At 37.3% G+C, this 12,675-nt stretch overlaps 1 protein-coding gene and 1 non-coding gene across 2 annotated transcripts; both read left to right on the plus strand.

Moving 5' to 3' along the window:
• Positions 1–36: 36 nt before the first annotated feature.
• On the plus strand, positions 37–6,917 carry LOC116930700 (FYVE, RhoGEF and PH domain-containing protein 5). Its single transcript, XM_032938094.2, has 17 exons — positions 37–158; positions 1,311–1,572; positions 1,700–1,739; positions 1,810–3,104; positions 3,176–3,422; positions 3,482–3,803; positions 3,889–4,088; positions 4,157–4,731; positions 4,792–4,932; positions 5,012–5,149; positions 5,212–5,529; positions 5,592–5,693; positions 5,805–5,901; positions 5,953–6,218; positions 6,294–6,476; positions 6,539–6,633; positions 6,693–6,917. Exons 4-17 carry the CDS (start codon positions 1,866–1,868, stop codon positions 6,727–6,729), a joined length of 3,960 nt encoding a protein of 1,319 aa, XP_032793985.2. The 5' UTR covers positions 37–158; positions 1,311–1,572; positions 1,700–1,739; positions 1,810–1,865; the 3' UTR covers positions 6,730–6,917.
• Positions 6,918–7,144: 227 nt separating this feature from the next.
• Positions 7,145–7,217, plus strand: Trnar-acg. The gene has a single exon. It is a non-coding gene; the product is annotated as a tRNA-Arg (tRNA).
• Positions 7,218–12,675: the final 5,458 nt, after the last annotated feature.

Consider the following 12,675-nt stretch of genomic DNA (forward strand, 5'->3'; position numbering starts at 1 on the left):
TGGAATGCAAAAAGGTTAGACTCGCTGTTGACAGATGGCGGAACTTGTTAATGCAATGAGTCATAATTTCCTCTGAAGGAGAACCAGCTGATAAAGTGAATAGCCAAGCTGGGATGTGAAAAAGTAGCCTGTTGATATATATTTTCTGCATCGTGAATGTAAGTATTATAAAAACATTTTAAATATCTGATTTGTGTTGTGTTTTTCATCGATCTCTAACTCACCTGCTTCGGTTGTAACATAGTTCTAACATTCCCCGTTCAAAGTTTACATCTTTGTAAGTACTAAGTTGTAAGTACCTTCTTGTGTTAGTTGATGCCCATGGATGTCAACAGTTTCGTCAATTTAAATTTGAGGTTATTTCGTTAGGCAGTATCTTTCTCTGATAAAATTGAAAAATACCAATATATTTTCGTCTTGTTCACTAGTGTCACTAGTAGCTACAAAGTATTTATAAATGTTTCCCAAACTTGGCTTGCATTATTTTTAAAACGCCGTTTTCCCACATGGGTGTGATCTGTATTGCATCAATCAATCAAAACCTGCTGCACCATAAAGCTCACAGCTGTAAAGAATTAAGCATGCAGTGACGCAATCCGCATCTGGTTCCAAAGAATCATAAGCATAGCATTTAGTATCGCTTCTTAACAGTTTTGTCACCTATCATTGTCTTCGGTCCAGGGTTGTCGCTCTAGTTATTATTATTTGTGTGTTTGTGTATGTTTAATTTGTTTGTTTATTTCCATTTTGCTATTTTTAATTCTAGTTCAAGGTCTATGGATATTCTAGTTCAGAGCTTTAAGACCGATCCTCGAAATGTTCAAATGTAGGCATTTTCCACGTTACAGATAGTTCCACGCACGTTAAGCGAATACAAATTTGGTTTTGTGGGCATTCCGGCATCCAGTGAAACACCTATTTTCTAATTTTGGCATTATTACTTGTTTGGGCTCTTTGCCCAGTTTGCACGTGAGAATGCGTATCATCAATTCGTTTCGCCTTCACTACAACTGGCGGGGTGATTTTGCTATTTATTTGTTTCAGAATCCATCTCCTGAATCAATGTGTGTAAAACAAAATAGCAATGAAAAGCGATGTTATTCTCTATAAGGATGTTTCCATTTAGATAACTTAAGTGTTCAGGGCTATGTGGCCTACTATCTAGCATAAATATTTAGCATCCAAGGTAAACGGTTCGTCCTGAAACATAGCGATTACGATATACAAACCGATGGTGCTTGCTGTTATTCGAAAAAAATTTCCGCAGTGTGATATGATGTAATAATTTTCTATTTATCTTGAACTTTCAGATGTCTAAGGGACTAGGATAAAAAGAAGGATACATTCAAATTCCACGAGACCCGGCAACTGCCAAGGCCAGCAACTGGAATAAACCTATGCGCAAATAAAAGACATTCCGTCACGAAAATAAACTATTCTTGCGCAGACGTGCAGGTCCTAGGTGCATGGGCAAAGCTTCAGAACTGAAAACGCATCACCCTTCGTCAGGTCGTTTGCTTTGGATAAAGAAGCTTTAACTGTGTCCATTTATACTCAACGTGCCAACATTAGGTAAATATTAAACCTTACTATTCACGCTTATTGGATTTTCCGAGTTCTAGTCAGCGATTCTTACATGCTATTCACGTTTGTTACTCATTGCGAATAACCGCATTTCCCCCACAAATTTATCGTGTAGGAACAACGGCATAGTCTTCCAATGCAAAGAAATGTGCTTTGTAAGTATTGCTTCTTTTGTTTGTGACATTTTAAAGATAAATTTTTTAACACAATATTCTTTCATTGTAGAACGAAAATAAGTAGGATACTGCGCATTTGTCGCTGGCCGCACTCTACGATTCGCAATGGCAGAAGCAGCCCCAAAAATTGGCTTAGCTAAGCCAACTGTGTTTGCAGCTGTAAATGGCAATATATCTTCCCATAGTAGCAACAATCCGCCTGTAGTGATACCCAAATTCAAGATTAGTCGAGGCACTCAAGCGAACGTTTCTGTTCCAAAAAACGTGACAAAGTTTTCACCCCCGGTGCCTGTTAAACCGGCTGCTCTTTCCAAACAGCCGAGATCACCTGCGCCGCCAGTTCCACCAAAACCAGGATCAGCCGTAAAATCGCCACCGAAACCAGTTGTGGCGCCCAAGCCTATCTTGCCCCCTAAACCTCTCGTCAGACCTTGTAATTCTGGAAGTGTTACACGCGAAACTACAGTGCCACCAAACGTTTCAATACGTAACCGCGGCGAGCAATCCGCTCGTGTCGATCAAACGGAAAAATCCATTCCCATGTATCAAGAACACGTTCCTATAAGTTCAGCACATCTTGTAGTCAAGCAATCCCGAAAGAGTGCCAGTCTGGGTCGTTTAGAAGGTGTGCGATGCTGTGCAATGCTCGTCAAAGAAGGAAACGAAAGGTGTTTGCAACGGGATTCTGGTTTCATATCCTGTAGCCTGGAAAATGTTGAACAGCCTGCGGTAAAACTCACCAACCAACGCCCAGGCTTCCCTTTTACCTCTATTCCCATCGCTCCACCTAGAAGACGAAGGAAGTCTGTCGATAGTTATGAACCAATCTACGCTGTTATTGATTTCTCGAAGAAACGTAACCGACGGATGTTGTTAGCACAAGAGCAATCAGCTCGGGACAACCTGGATCAACCAATTGTGGAAAATACTGATAAAGATATCGAAGCTAGTCCTGTTATTTTGGTTGAAAAAGACAAAAGTGTACCAATACCCATTTCAGATTGTTCTGTCAATGGTGACGAAAATTCCGTGGCAGAGAGCCCGGCCATAGAAATGGATGTTTCAAATTCGACGATGCCCACCAGTGAAATAGATTCGGATATTCAAATGATAGAAAATTCTTTTGCTACGATTGCTTCTCTCTTCGAAAATATTAATGATACTGGTGATAGTGTACCCCTACCTTCTCGACCTACACTAAGAAGGGAGTCGGAGGATGTGCAGGAAGATTCGAGCTCCTCTTCCAGCAACCAGAAGGAAGAAGAAACTACCACCGTTGGGCAAACGGTGATTGCCCGCCTGGTATTCGGTGGTACAGTAGTTCAACAAACGGACATTTTGCCTGTAAGTTTTTTTCTTTTTAGGGATTTTCCTAACGGTAGCAGATAAGAAAAAGTTCATTATCAATTTGATAGGCTATGCTTACAAACGATAATAGAAGAAAACGGACAAAGGAGTTTTGCTCGGCTTTAAAGGACGTCATACCGTCAACGGGTTTGGAAGTGTTGACGGACACAGTATCCGTCCGCGAACGGAAAAACAGTCCTCGCGAACCAAGTCCAACTCCATCGTCCAGCAGTAACAGCAGTAGCGATAGCAAAGAAGACGAATTTTTTTCTGGCAAGCACTTTGATCCAGACGTTGTATCTTGTGGCAGCTTAGGTAAGAAACGAATAATAATTTTTTATCGTGTGTAGTCTTATTGATTGAATTGGTTTCAGGTGATGTTGACACATCGGACGCAACCCGTCAGAATTCTGTGGATGATGAGATTGAAACTTCGCAAACTATGGGAAATGGCAGCGCAAGTGTAGATGGAAAGGAGCGAAGAAATTCATTTGGACTCCGTCGTACGCTAGACACGCTTTTTACTTCCTTGAGTAACAAATCAGGTATTCGGAAAGCCGCCGAAAAGCGTAAAACTCTTGACTTCGATAGCTCGAGCACAGATACGGACAGCATAACTGCTGCACCTCGTTCGCATATTTTCATTTCTCGTCCAGCTCCTCCTCTGCCTAGTCATAAATTCAATAGAGGGGATCGGTATGCTAGCTTTAATATATTTATTTTTATTTTTATCGTGGTTTTAATTTATACGTTTCTTTTTTTTGTGTTTTAATTCTCGTAGAGCATACAGATCAGTCCAACCACCTGAAAAGGGACGATCAAAAAGCATAGATGGAAGTCTGGTTGAAAAAGTGGACAGAAGGCACGTTTCACTCAGTCCTGTGATTAGTAGTCCTGAACCCATTGCAGCTCAACAAGGTCAGATTGTTAACCTCGATCAACCAGAGCCTTCCTCTCCGGTTTCTACTCATAATGAATCAGGTATTTTTCCATCAGTAGGTTGTTACCGGTTCATTAGAATAATAGTCGTAAACAACTTTTATTGCTAGGATTGTGTCTTCCATTAATGGAACAAAGTTCAGATCGAACAAGGGCATGTTTACCTGACGGTTCGTCTTCGGAAATGGAAAAAGATATCATGTACCGTTCATTAGAGGGCAAGGAAAGAAAAGCCTATATGACAGCAAAAGAAATCGCAAGTTCCGAACGTGTGTTTGTGGATTGTCTCCGACTTATTTGTGACGATTTTCGTCAAGCTGTCAAGGAAGCTGCCATTGGCAGCAATGGCAGAGATACATTACATCCCGTCATCCCCGAAGCAGAATTGAACAAAATTCTCAATTATCTCCCTCAGCTGCAGAACCTTAATCATGAACTGCTAAACGATTTCGAATTGCGTCTTCAAAATTGGTCCACTCAACCGAAAATTGCCGATGTCATTGTTCGAAAAGGACCGTTTCTCAAACTCTATTCGGCGTATATTCGCGATTTCCAAAGCCAATCCGCCCAACTGGAAGAGTGCATCCAAAGATATCCACGTTTCGCCAAAGTTCTCAAACAATTTGAACAATCTGGTAGATGCAAGAGTCTCTCGCTGAAGCATTATATGCTTAAACCTGTGCAGGTATTTTCTGTTCTGTCAAGTGGGAATGTGAATTCATTTTTAATCCATTTTGTTTCTTAGCGGCTACCGCAATACCGTCTTCTTCTGGAAGTCTATCTCCGACATCTGAATGAAAATTCGCCAGATTATCATGATACATTGGTGGCATTGAAAGTTGTTACGGATGTCGCTGAACATGCTAATAACAGTATGAAACAAGAAGTACGTATGATCGTTTTTTTCTTGAAAATAAAATACAGTTGTGCTTTTATTTTAACCGTTTCCAAATTACTGTCAACAGGACAACTTCCAGCGACTCATTCACCTGCAATCCCGGTTGGGAAATTGGGAAATTATCAAGCCAGGTCGATATATAATAAAGGAGGGTGAATTAGATAAAGTTAGCCGTAAAATGTTACAACCCCGCTACTTCATTTTGGTAACCATGGCATTCAGTATAGTTGTGCAATAATAGACAAGTTTATCATCAATTTTTTATAGCTTAACGATTGCCTGCTGTACACAAGCTATCTAAGCTCGCAGTCGCCAAATTGCAGTTTGAAATTGCACCACGAACTTCCACTTTCTCGGATGGAAGTGCATCTTCCTTCCGTATCCGCAACTCAAGAGAATGCCAATGAGTTCAACGTCATTTCAACTGCACGCAGCTTTACCCTGGCTGCCTCTTCAATGCATGCCCGAAATGAATGGATGTGTGCCTTATCAGAAGCCATAGCCGAACTTCAGTCTAAACAGTTGACATTTCCCAGTAAGATGCCCACTGACAGTGGCGAATTCCGACTTCGATTAGGTCAACAGGTTAGAGTGTCGCGGTAATTGTTTGAAATGAAGATGATATTTAAATTTTTGTGTGTGTTAAGGCACCTGTTTGGATTCCGGACAGCAGAGTTACAATGTGCCAACTTTGTACTGCAGCCTTTAGTATTACGTTTCGACGTCACCATTGTCGTGCTTGTGGCAAGGTAAGTTTAAGTCTTACATGTTCACTACGCTTTTACTTGCATTAAAGCTGTTAGTATGAAATGCCTATGGTTTTACGGGTCACCTGTTTACAGTCAATACTTTGTTTGCAGGTCGTTTGCAGAAGTTGTTCTACTCAGAAAGCGGGTTTGGAGTACCTGAAATTCCGCTCAGCCCGCGTGTGTGATGATTGCTTCGAAGCAATTAATGGTATCTGCTTTTATCCAAACAAGTTGTTAAAATACTAACATTTATCATCAGTTTCCGAAGAGCATGAAGGATCAGTCATTGAAGACGGTATGGACTCCAGCAATTGTAGCAGTTTAATTGAAACCGATCTAAGTGCTAGCCTAGTCAATGTGCCTCCTGTCTGTTTTGTTCACGCCTTCAACGATGAAGCTACCAACAGACGGCCTTCGTTGGATCCAGTGGGTCAAACGACCTCTCAAGCGGGATTTAAAGCGCAACAAGTAAGACGGGACGCCATACGAAAAGAGCGTCGTTATGTCCCACCACGTCTAATGGAGGTATAGCATCGAAACCTTATTCCATCAAAAAATCCTTCCATTTCGGTGCATTTATAGTAAATTTATTTTTAATAGGTTCCTGCCAACGATGCAGGATCTCAAATTAGTGGTTACCTTTCACGGAGGGTGCGGCGATCCTGGAAAAGGAATTGGTTCGTTCTAAAAGATAGAGTACTTTATATTTACAAAGCTTCCGAAGATGTGGTTGCATTAGATACTATTCCGGTGCTCGGCTATGAAGTACAAACGTTTCAAGAGGTATGTCTTATTAAATACATCATCTGTGAATTGTTTTTAGTATTTTTTAATATTTAATAAAGGTGGCGGAGGACAATGAACATAACCAGTTTCAGCTGTTTCATCCCAAACAATCGCCGATAGTTTTCCATGCCGAAAATGCTATTTTAACCAAAAAGTATTGTTTTTAGATTAATTAACGTTGCATTTTCATTCAATTTTTCGTATGATTTTCAGATGGATCGAAGCCCTTTCCTCAGCCACTGTCCTCTAATCATGCCGTGCAATTTAATTTTAGCATATTAATGGATTTGTCGATTTGCGAATTAACGCATTTTTTGTGATACCTAGTTCTCCCAAAGATAATCTTGTTTTAATCGATTCAACTGTCACTAGAGATAATTGGGTGTAATAGTTTTAAACGTTGGCGAGTCAACAAACAATATAATACTTCGAATCTGATTTGTCGTGGCATATTTCATAGTTTGGTCATATTCATCATATCATATCATATCATATCATATTCATAGTCATGGTTTTGTGTATTTTCCTGGCGGTAAACTCATTTCAGCGGATCACCACGGTCTCTGCAATTTTCGGACATTGATCGAAGTGCTGTCTTACGTTTAGCTATTATTTTCACGTAAATCGTATTTTGATGCTTTGCACGTCTACAATATTTGTAATGTGGACGTGTGGCCCAATGGATAAGGCGCCTGCCTACGGAGCAGGAGATTCCAGGTTCGATCCCTGGCACGTTCAATTTTGAATGATACAACTTCCGTTGAAATGAAGCTGAACTTGTTGACAATTTAATAAGAAAACTTTTCATCAAACCATTGAGTAACTAGAAAATTCCTTAATTTTAACGATTTTTTTTAAAGTTTTACCCACTGCAATTTATTTCTATTTTTTGTTTTTGAAATCTTTCAGCATACAAATGTTTCAGGTTAGTTTCGGTACTAGCTGGTACCAAACTCTGGTTGCCTACTAATCCATCCCAACGCCAACAACACCGTAGCTTGATTGTCGTCCATTAGCCGTACAAATTACGTAATCATTTAACGTTATCGCATAAAAATGAGATCGGAAGCGATTTAATTAGTAGTTTTAACATCGTTTCGTCTAGGTTATCGTTCGTTAGGTTGTCATGTGATGGAAAGCCGGGTAACGCTAATGGTTATGAATACCTAATGCATATTTTCCGATTTGATTTCCTGTAAAAGAAACCATAAAAGTATATCATGAGGTGAATCAGGAGTGGGGAGGAGGTACTCTTTACATAGGAGAACTTGAGCTACGCGTTGCAAGCCCCAGAGATGGCGTTGAAGCGGGTGGGTTCAGAAATTTGAAAGAAGAAAAATAAGATAAACACTAGGGGCCCTCACTCCGTTCAGGAAGTTCCCGATAGGGTCCGGCCTGGTCGCCAATTCGCCATAGAATCTCGGAAACCATTTGTCCTTACGGCAAAACTGACAACGTATCCATGTAGGATGAAGACGAAGTGTGAAGTAATCATCCCCGCTTCACCCCGCCTCCCCATTTTTGTCAAAATCGGCCAAAAACGACATCTCTTGAAATTATCCAAAATCCCACGGCATAATCGAAATTGAACGCTGATTTCGCATTAGTCATTGGTTTTCTCGTTAAACAAGCCGTTTCAAAAATTAACGAAAACAGTGCTGTTAGCGCAACAACTTAATTTAGGGTTTTAACGTTTTAATAAAAAACTATAAAACCAATAGAAAAATTCATCTGATTTTCGTGATTTTCATTCAATTTTAAATCGAATTCATGTATTTTAAGCAAAATTTGAAATTTGGCCAAAAATGAAAAAGTGGGAAGGGTATAGCCTTCCCACTTTTGTCAAAATCGGCCAAAAACGACATCTCTTGAAATTATCCAAAAATCATACGGCATAATCGAAATTAAACGCTGATTTTGATTTTGTGATTCGTTTTCTCATTATACCAGCCGTTAAAAAAATTAACGAAAACAGTGCTGTTAGCGCAAGAACTTCATTTATGGTTTTTAACATCTAAATGAAAAACTATAAGACCAATAGAAAAATAAACCTGATTTCCGTGATTTTCATTCAATTCTGAATCTAAATCATGTATTTTAAGCCAAATTTGAAATTTGGTCAAAAATGAAAAAGTGGGAAGGGTATAGCCTTTCCACTTTTGTCAAAATCGGCCAAAAATGACATCTCTTGAAATTCTCCAGAAATCAGACGGTATAATCGAAATTGAACGCTGATTTCGATTTAGTCATTGGTTTTCTCTTTAGACTAGCCGTTAAAAAAATTAACGAAACTGTTAGCGCACCAACTTCATTTATGGTTTTTAACATGTAAATGAAAAACTATAAGACCAATAGAAAAATAAACCTGATTTCCGTGATTTTCATTCAATTCTGAATCTAAATCATGTATTTTAAGCCAAATTTGAAATTTGGTCAAAAATGAAAAAGTGGGAAGGGTATAGCCTTTCCACTTTTGTCAAAATCGGCCAAAAATGACATCTCTTGAAATTCTCCAGAAATCAGACGGTATAATCGAAATTGAACGCTGATTTCGATTTATTCATTGGTTTTCTCTTTAGACTAGCCGTTTAAAAAATTAACGAAAAGCTGTTAGCGCACCAACTTCATTTATGGTTTTTAACATGTAAATGAAAAACTATAAAACCAATAGAAAAATTAACCTGATTTCCGTGATTTTCATTCAATTCTGAATCTAAATCATGTATTTTAAGCCAAATTTGAAATTTGGTCAAAAATGAAAAAGTGGGAAGGGTATAGCCTTTCCACTTTTGTCAAAATCGGCCAAAAATGACATCTCTTGAAATTCTCCAGAAATCAGACGGTATAATCGAAATTGAACGCTGATTTCGATTTAGTCATTGGTTTTCTCTTTAGACTAGCCGTTAAAAAAATTAACGAAAACAGTTCTGTTAGCGCACCAACTTCATTTATGGTTTTTAACATGTAAATGAAAAACTATAAAACCAATAGAAAAATAAACCTGATTTCCGTGATTTTCATTCAATTCTGAATCTAAATAGTGTATTTTAAGCCAAATTTGAAATTTGGTCAAAAATGAAAAAGTGGGAAGGGTATAGCCTTTCCACTTTTGTCAAAATCGGCCAAAAATGACATCTCTTGAAATTCTCCAGAAATCAGACGGTATAATCGAAATTGAACGCTGATTTCGATTTAGTCATTGGTTTTCTCTTTAGACTAGCCGTTAAAAAAATTAACGAAACTGTTAGCGCACCAACTTCATTTATGGTTTTTAACATGTAAATGAAAAACTATAAAACCAATAGAAAAATAAACCTGATTTCCGTGATTTTCATTCAATTCTGAATCTAAATCATGTATTTTAAGCCAAATTTGAAATTTGGCCAAAAATGAAAAAGTGGGAAGGGTATAGCCTTTCCACTTTTGTCAAAATCGGCCAAAAATGACATCTCTTGAAATTCTCCAGAAATCAGACGGTATAATCGAAATTGAATCTGATTTCGATTTGGTTATTGGTTTTCTCTTTAGACTAGCCGTTTAAAAAATTAACGAAAACAGTTCTGTTAGCACACCAACTTCATTTATGGTTTTCAACATGTAAATGAAAAACTATAAGACCAATAGAAAAATAAACCTGATTTCCGTGATTTTCATTCAATTCTGAATCTAAATCATGTATTTTGAGCCAAATTTGAAATTTGGCCAAAAATGAAAAAGTGGGAAGGGTGTTGCCTTTCCACTTTTTTGAAAATCGGCCAAAAAATGACATCTCTTGAAATTCTCCAAAAATCAGACGGCATAATCGAAATTGAACGCTGATTTCAATTTAGTCATTGGTTTTCTCTTTAGACTAGCCGTTAAAAAAATTAACGAAAACAGTTCTGTTAGCGCACCAACTTCATTTATGGTTTTTAACATGTAAATGAAAAACTATAAGACCAATAGAAAAATTAACCTGATTTCCGTGATTTTCATTCAATTCTGAATCTAAATCATGTATTTTGAGCCAAATTTGAAATTTGGCCAAAAATGAAAAAGTGGGAAGGGTATAGCCTTTCCACTTTTTTGAAAATCGGCCAAAAATGACATCTCTTGAAATTCTCCAAAAATCAGACGGCATAATCGAAATTGAACGCTGATTTCAATTTGGTCATTGGTTTTCTCTTTAGACTAGGCGTTAAAAAAATTAACGAAAACAGTTCTGTTAGCGCACCAACTTCATTTATGGTTTTTAACACGTAAATGAAAAACTATAAGACCAATAGAAAAATAAACCTGATTTCCATGATTTTCATTCAATTCTGAATCTAAATCATGTATTTTGAGCCAAATTTGAAATTTGGCCAAAAATGAAAAAGTGGGAAGGGTATAAGCCTTCCCACTTTTGTCAAAATGGGCCAAAAACGACATCTCTTAAAATTCTCCAAAAATCAGACGGCATAATCGAAATTGAACGCTGATTTCAATTTGGTCATTGGTTTTCTCTTTAGACTAGCCGTTAGAAAAATTAACGAAAACAGTTCTGTTAGCGCACCAACTTCATTTATGGTTTTTAACATGTAAATGAAAAACTATAAGACCAATAGAAAAATAAACCTGATTTCCGTGATTTTCATTCAATTCTGAATCTAAATCATGTATTTTGAGCCAAATTTGAAATTTGGCCAAAAATGAAAAAGTGGGAAGGGTATAGCCTTTCCACTTTTTTGAAAATCGGCCAAAAATGACATCTCTTGAAATTCTCCAAAAATCAGACGGCATAATCGAAATTGAACGCTGATTTCAATTTGGTCATTGGTTTTCTCTTTAGACTAGCCGTTTAAAAAATTAACGAAAACAGTTCTGTTAGCGCACCAACTTCATTTATGGTTTTTAACATGTAAATGAAAAACTATAAGACCAATAGAAAAATAAACCTGATTTCCGTATTTTCATTCAATTCTGAATCTAAATCATGTATTTTAAGCCAAATTTGAAATTTGGCCAAAAATGAAAAAGTGGGAAGGGTACAGCCTTCCCACTTTTGTCAAAATGGGCCAAAAACGACATCTCTTAAAATTCTCCAAAAATCAGACGGCATAATCGAAATTGAACGCTGATTTCAATTTGGTCATTGGTTTTCTCTTTAGACTAGCCGTTAAAAAAATTAACGAAAACAGTTCTGTTAGCGCACCAACTTCATTTATGGTTTTTAACACGTAAATGAAAAACTATAAGACCAATAGAAAAATAAACCTGATTTCCGTGATTTTCATTCAATTCTGAATCTAAATCATGTATTTTGAGCCAAATTTGAAATTTGGCCAAAAATGAAAAAGTGGGAAGGGTATAGCCTTTCCACTTTTTTGAAAATCGGCCAAAAATGACATCTCTTGAAATTCTCCAAAAATCAGACGGCATAATCGAAATTGAACGCTGATTTCAATTTGGTCATTGGTTTTCTCTTTAGACTAGCCGTTAAAAAAATTAACGAAAACAGTTCTGTTAGCGCACCAACTTCATTTATGGTTTTTAACATGTAAATGAAAAACTATAAGACCAATAGAAAAATAAACCTGATTTCCGTATTTTCATTCAATTCTGAATCTAAATCATGTATTTTAAGCCAAATTTGAAATTTGGCCAGAATTGAAAAAGTGGGAAGGCTATTCAAAATGGGCCAAAAACGACATCTCTTAAAATTCTCCAAAATTCAGACGGCATAATCGAAATTGAACGCTGATTTCAATTTGGTTATTGGTTTTCTCTTTAGACTAGCCGTTTAAAAAATTAACGAAAACAGTTCTGTTAGCACACCAACTTCATTTATGGTTTTCAACATGTAAATGAAAAACTATAAGACCAATAGAAAAATAAACCTGATTTCCGTGATTTTCATTCAATTCTGAATCTAAATCATGTATTTTGAGCCAAATTTGAAATTTGGCCAAAAATGAAAAAGTGGGAAGGGTGTTGCCTTTCCACTTTTTTGAAAATCGGCCAAAAATGACATCTCTTGAAATTCTCCAAAAATCAGACGGCATAATCGAAATTGAACGCTGATTTCAATTTGGTCATTGGTTTTCTCTTTAGACTAGCCGTTAAAAAAATTAACGAAAACAGTTCTGTTAGCGCACCAACTTCATTTATGGTTTTTAACATGTAAATGAAAAACTATAAGACCAATAGAAAAATTAACCTGATTTCCGTGATTTTC

The sequence above is a fragment of the Daphnia magna genome, linkage group LG1 (assembly GCF_020631705.1).
Source record: "Daphnia magna isolate NIES linkage group LG1, ASM2063170v1.1, whole genome shotgun sequence".
NCBI classification, from domain to species: Eukaryota; Metazoa; Arthropoda; class Branchiopoda; order Diplostraca; family Daphniidae; genus Daphnia; species Daphnia magna.

Coding starts and splice junctions, on each gene's coding strand:
- LOC116930700 (XM_032938094.2), top strand. CDS start 1,866: ATGGCAGAAGCAGCCCCAAAAATTGGCTTAGCTAAGCCAACTGTGTTT. Junction 3,423..3,481: donor TGTATCTTGTGGCAGCTTAG/GTAAGAAACGAA, acceptor AATTGGTTTCAG/GTGATGTTGACACATCGGAC. Junction 5,694..5,804: donor ATTGTCGTGCTTGTGGCAAG/GTAAGTTTAAGT, acceptor CTTTGTTTGCAG/GTCGTTTGCAGAAGTTGTTC.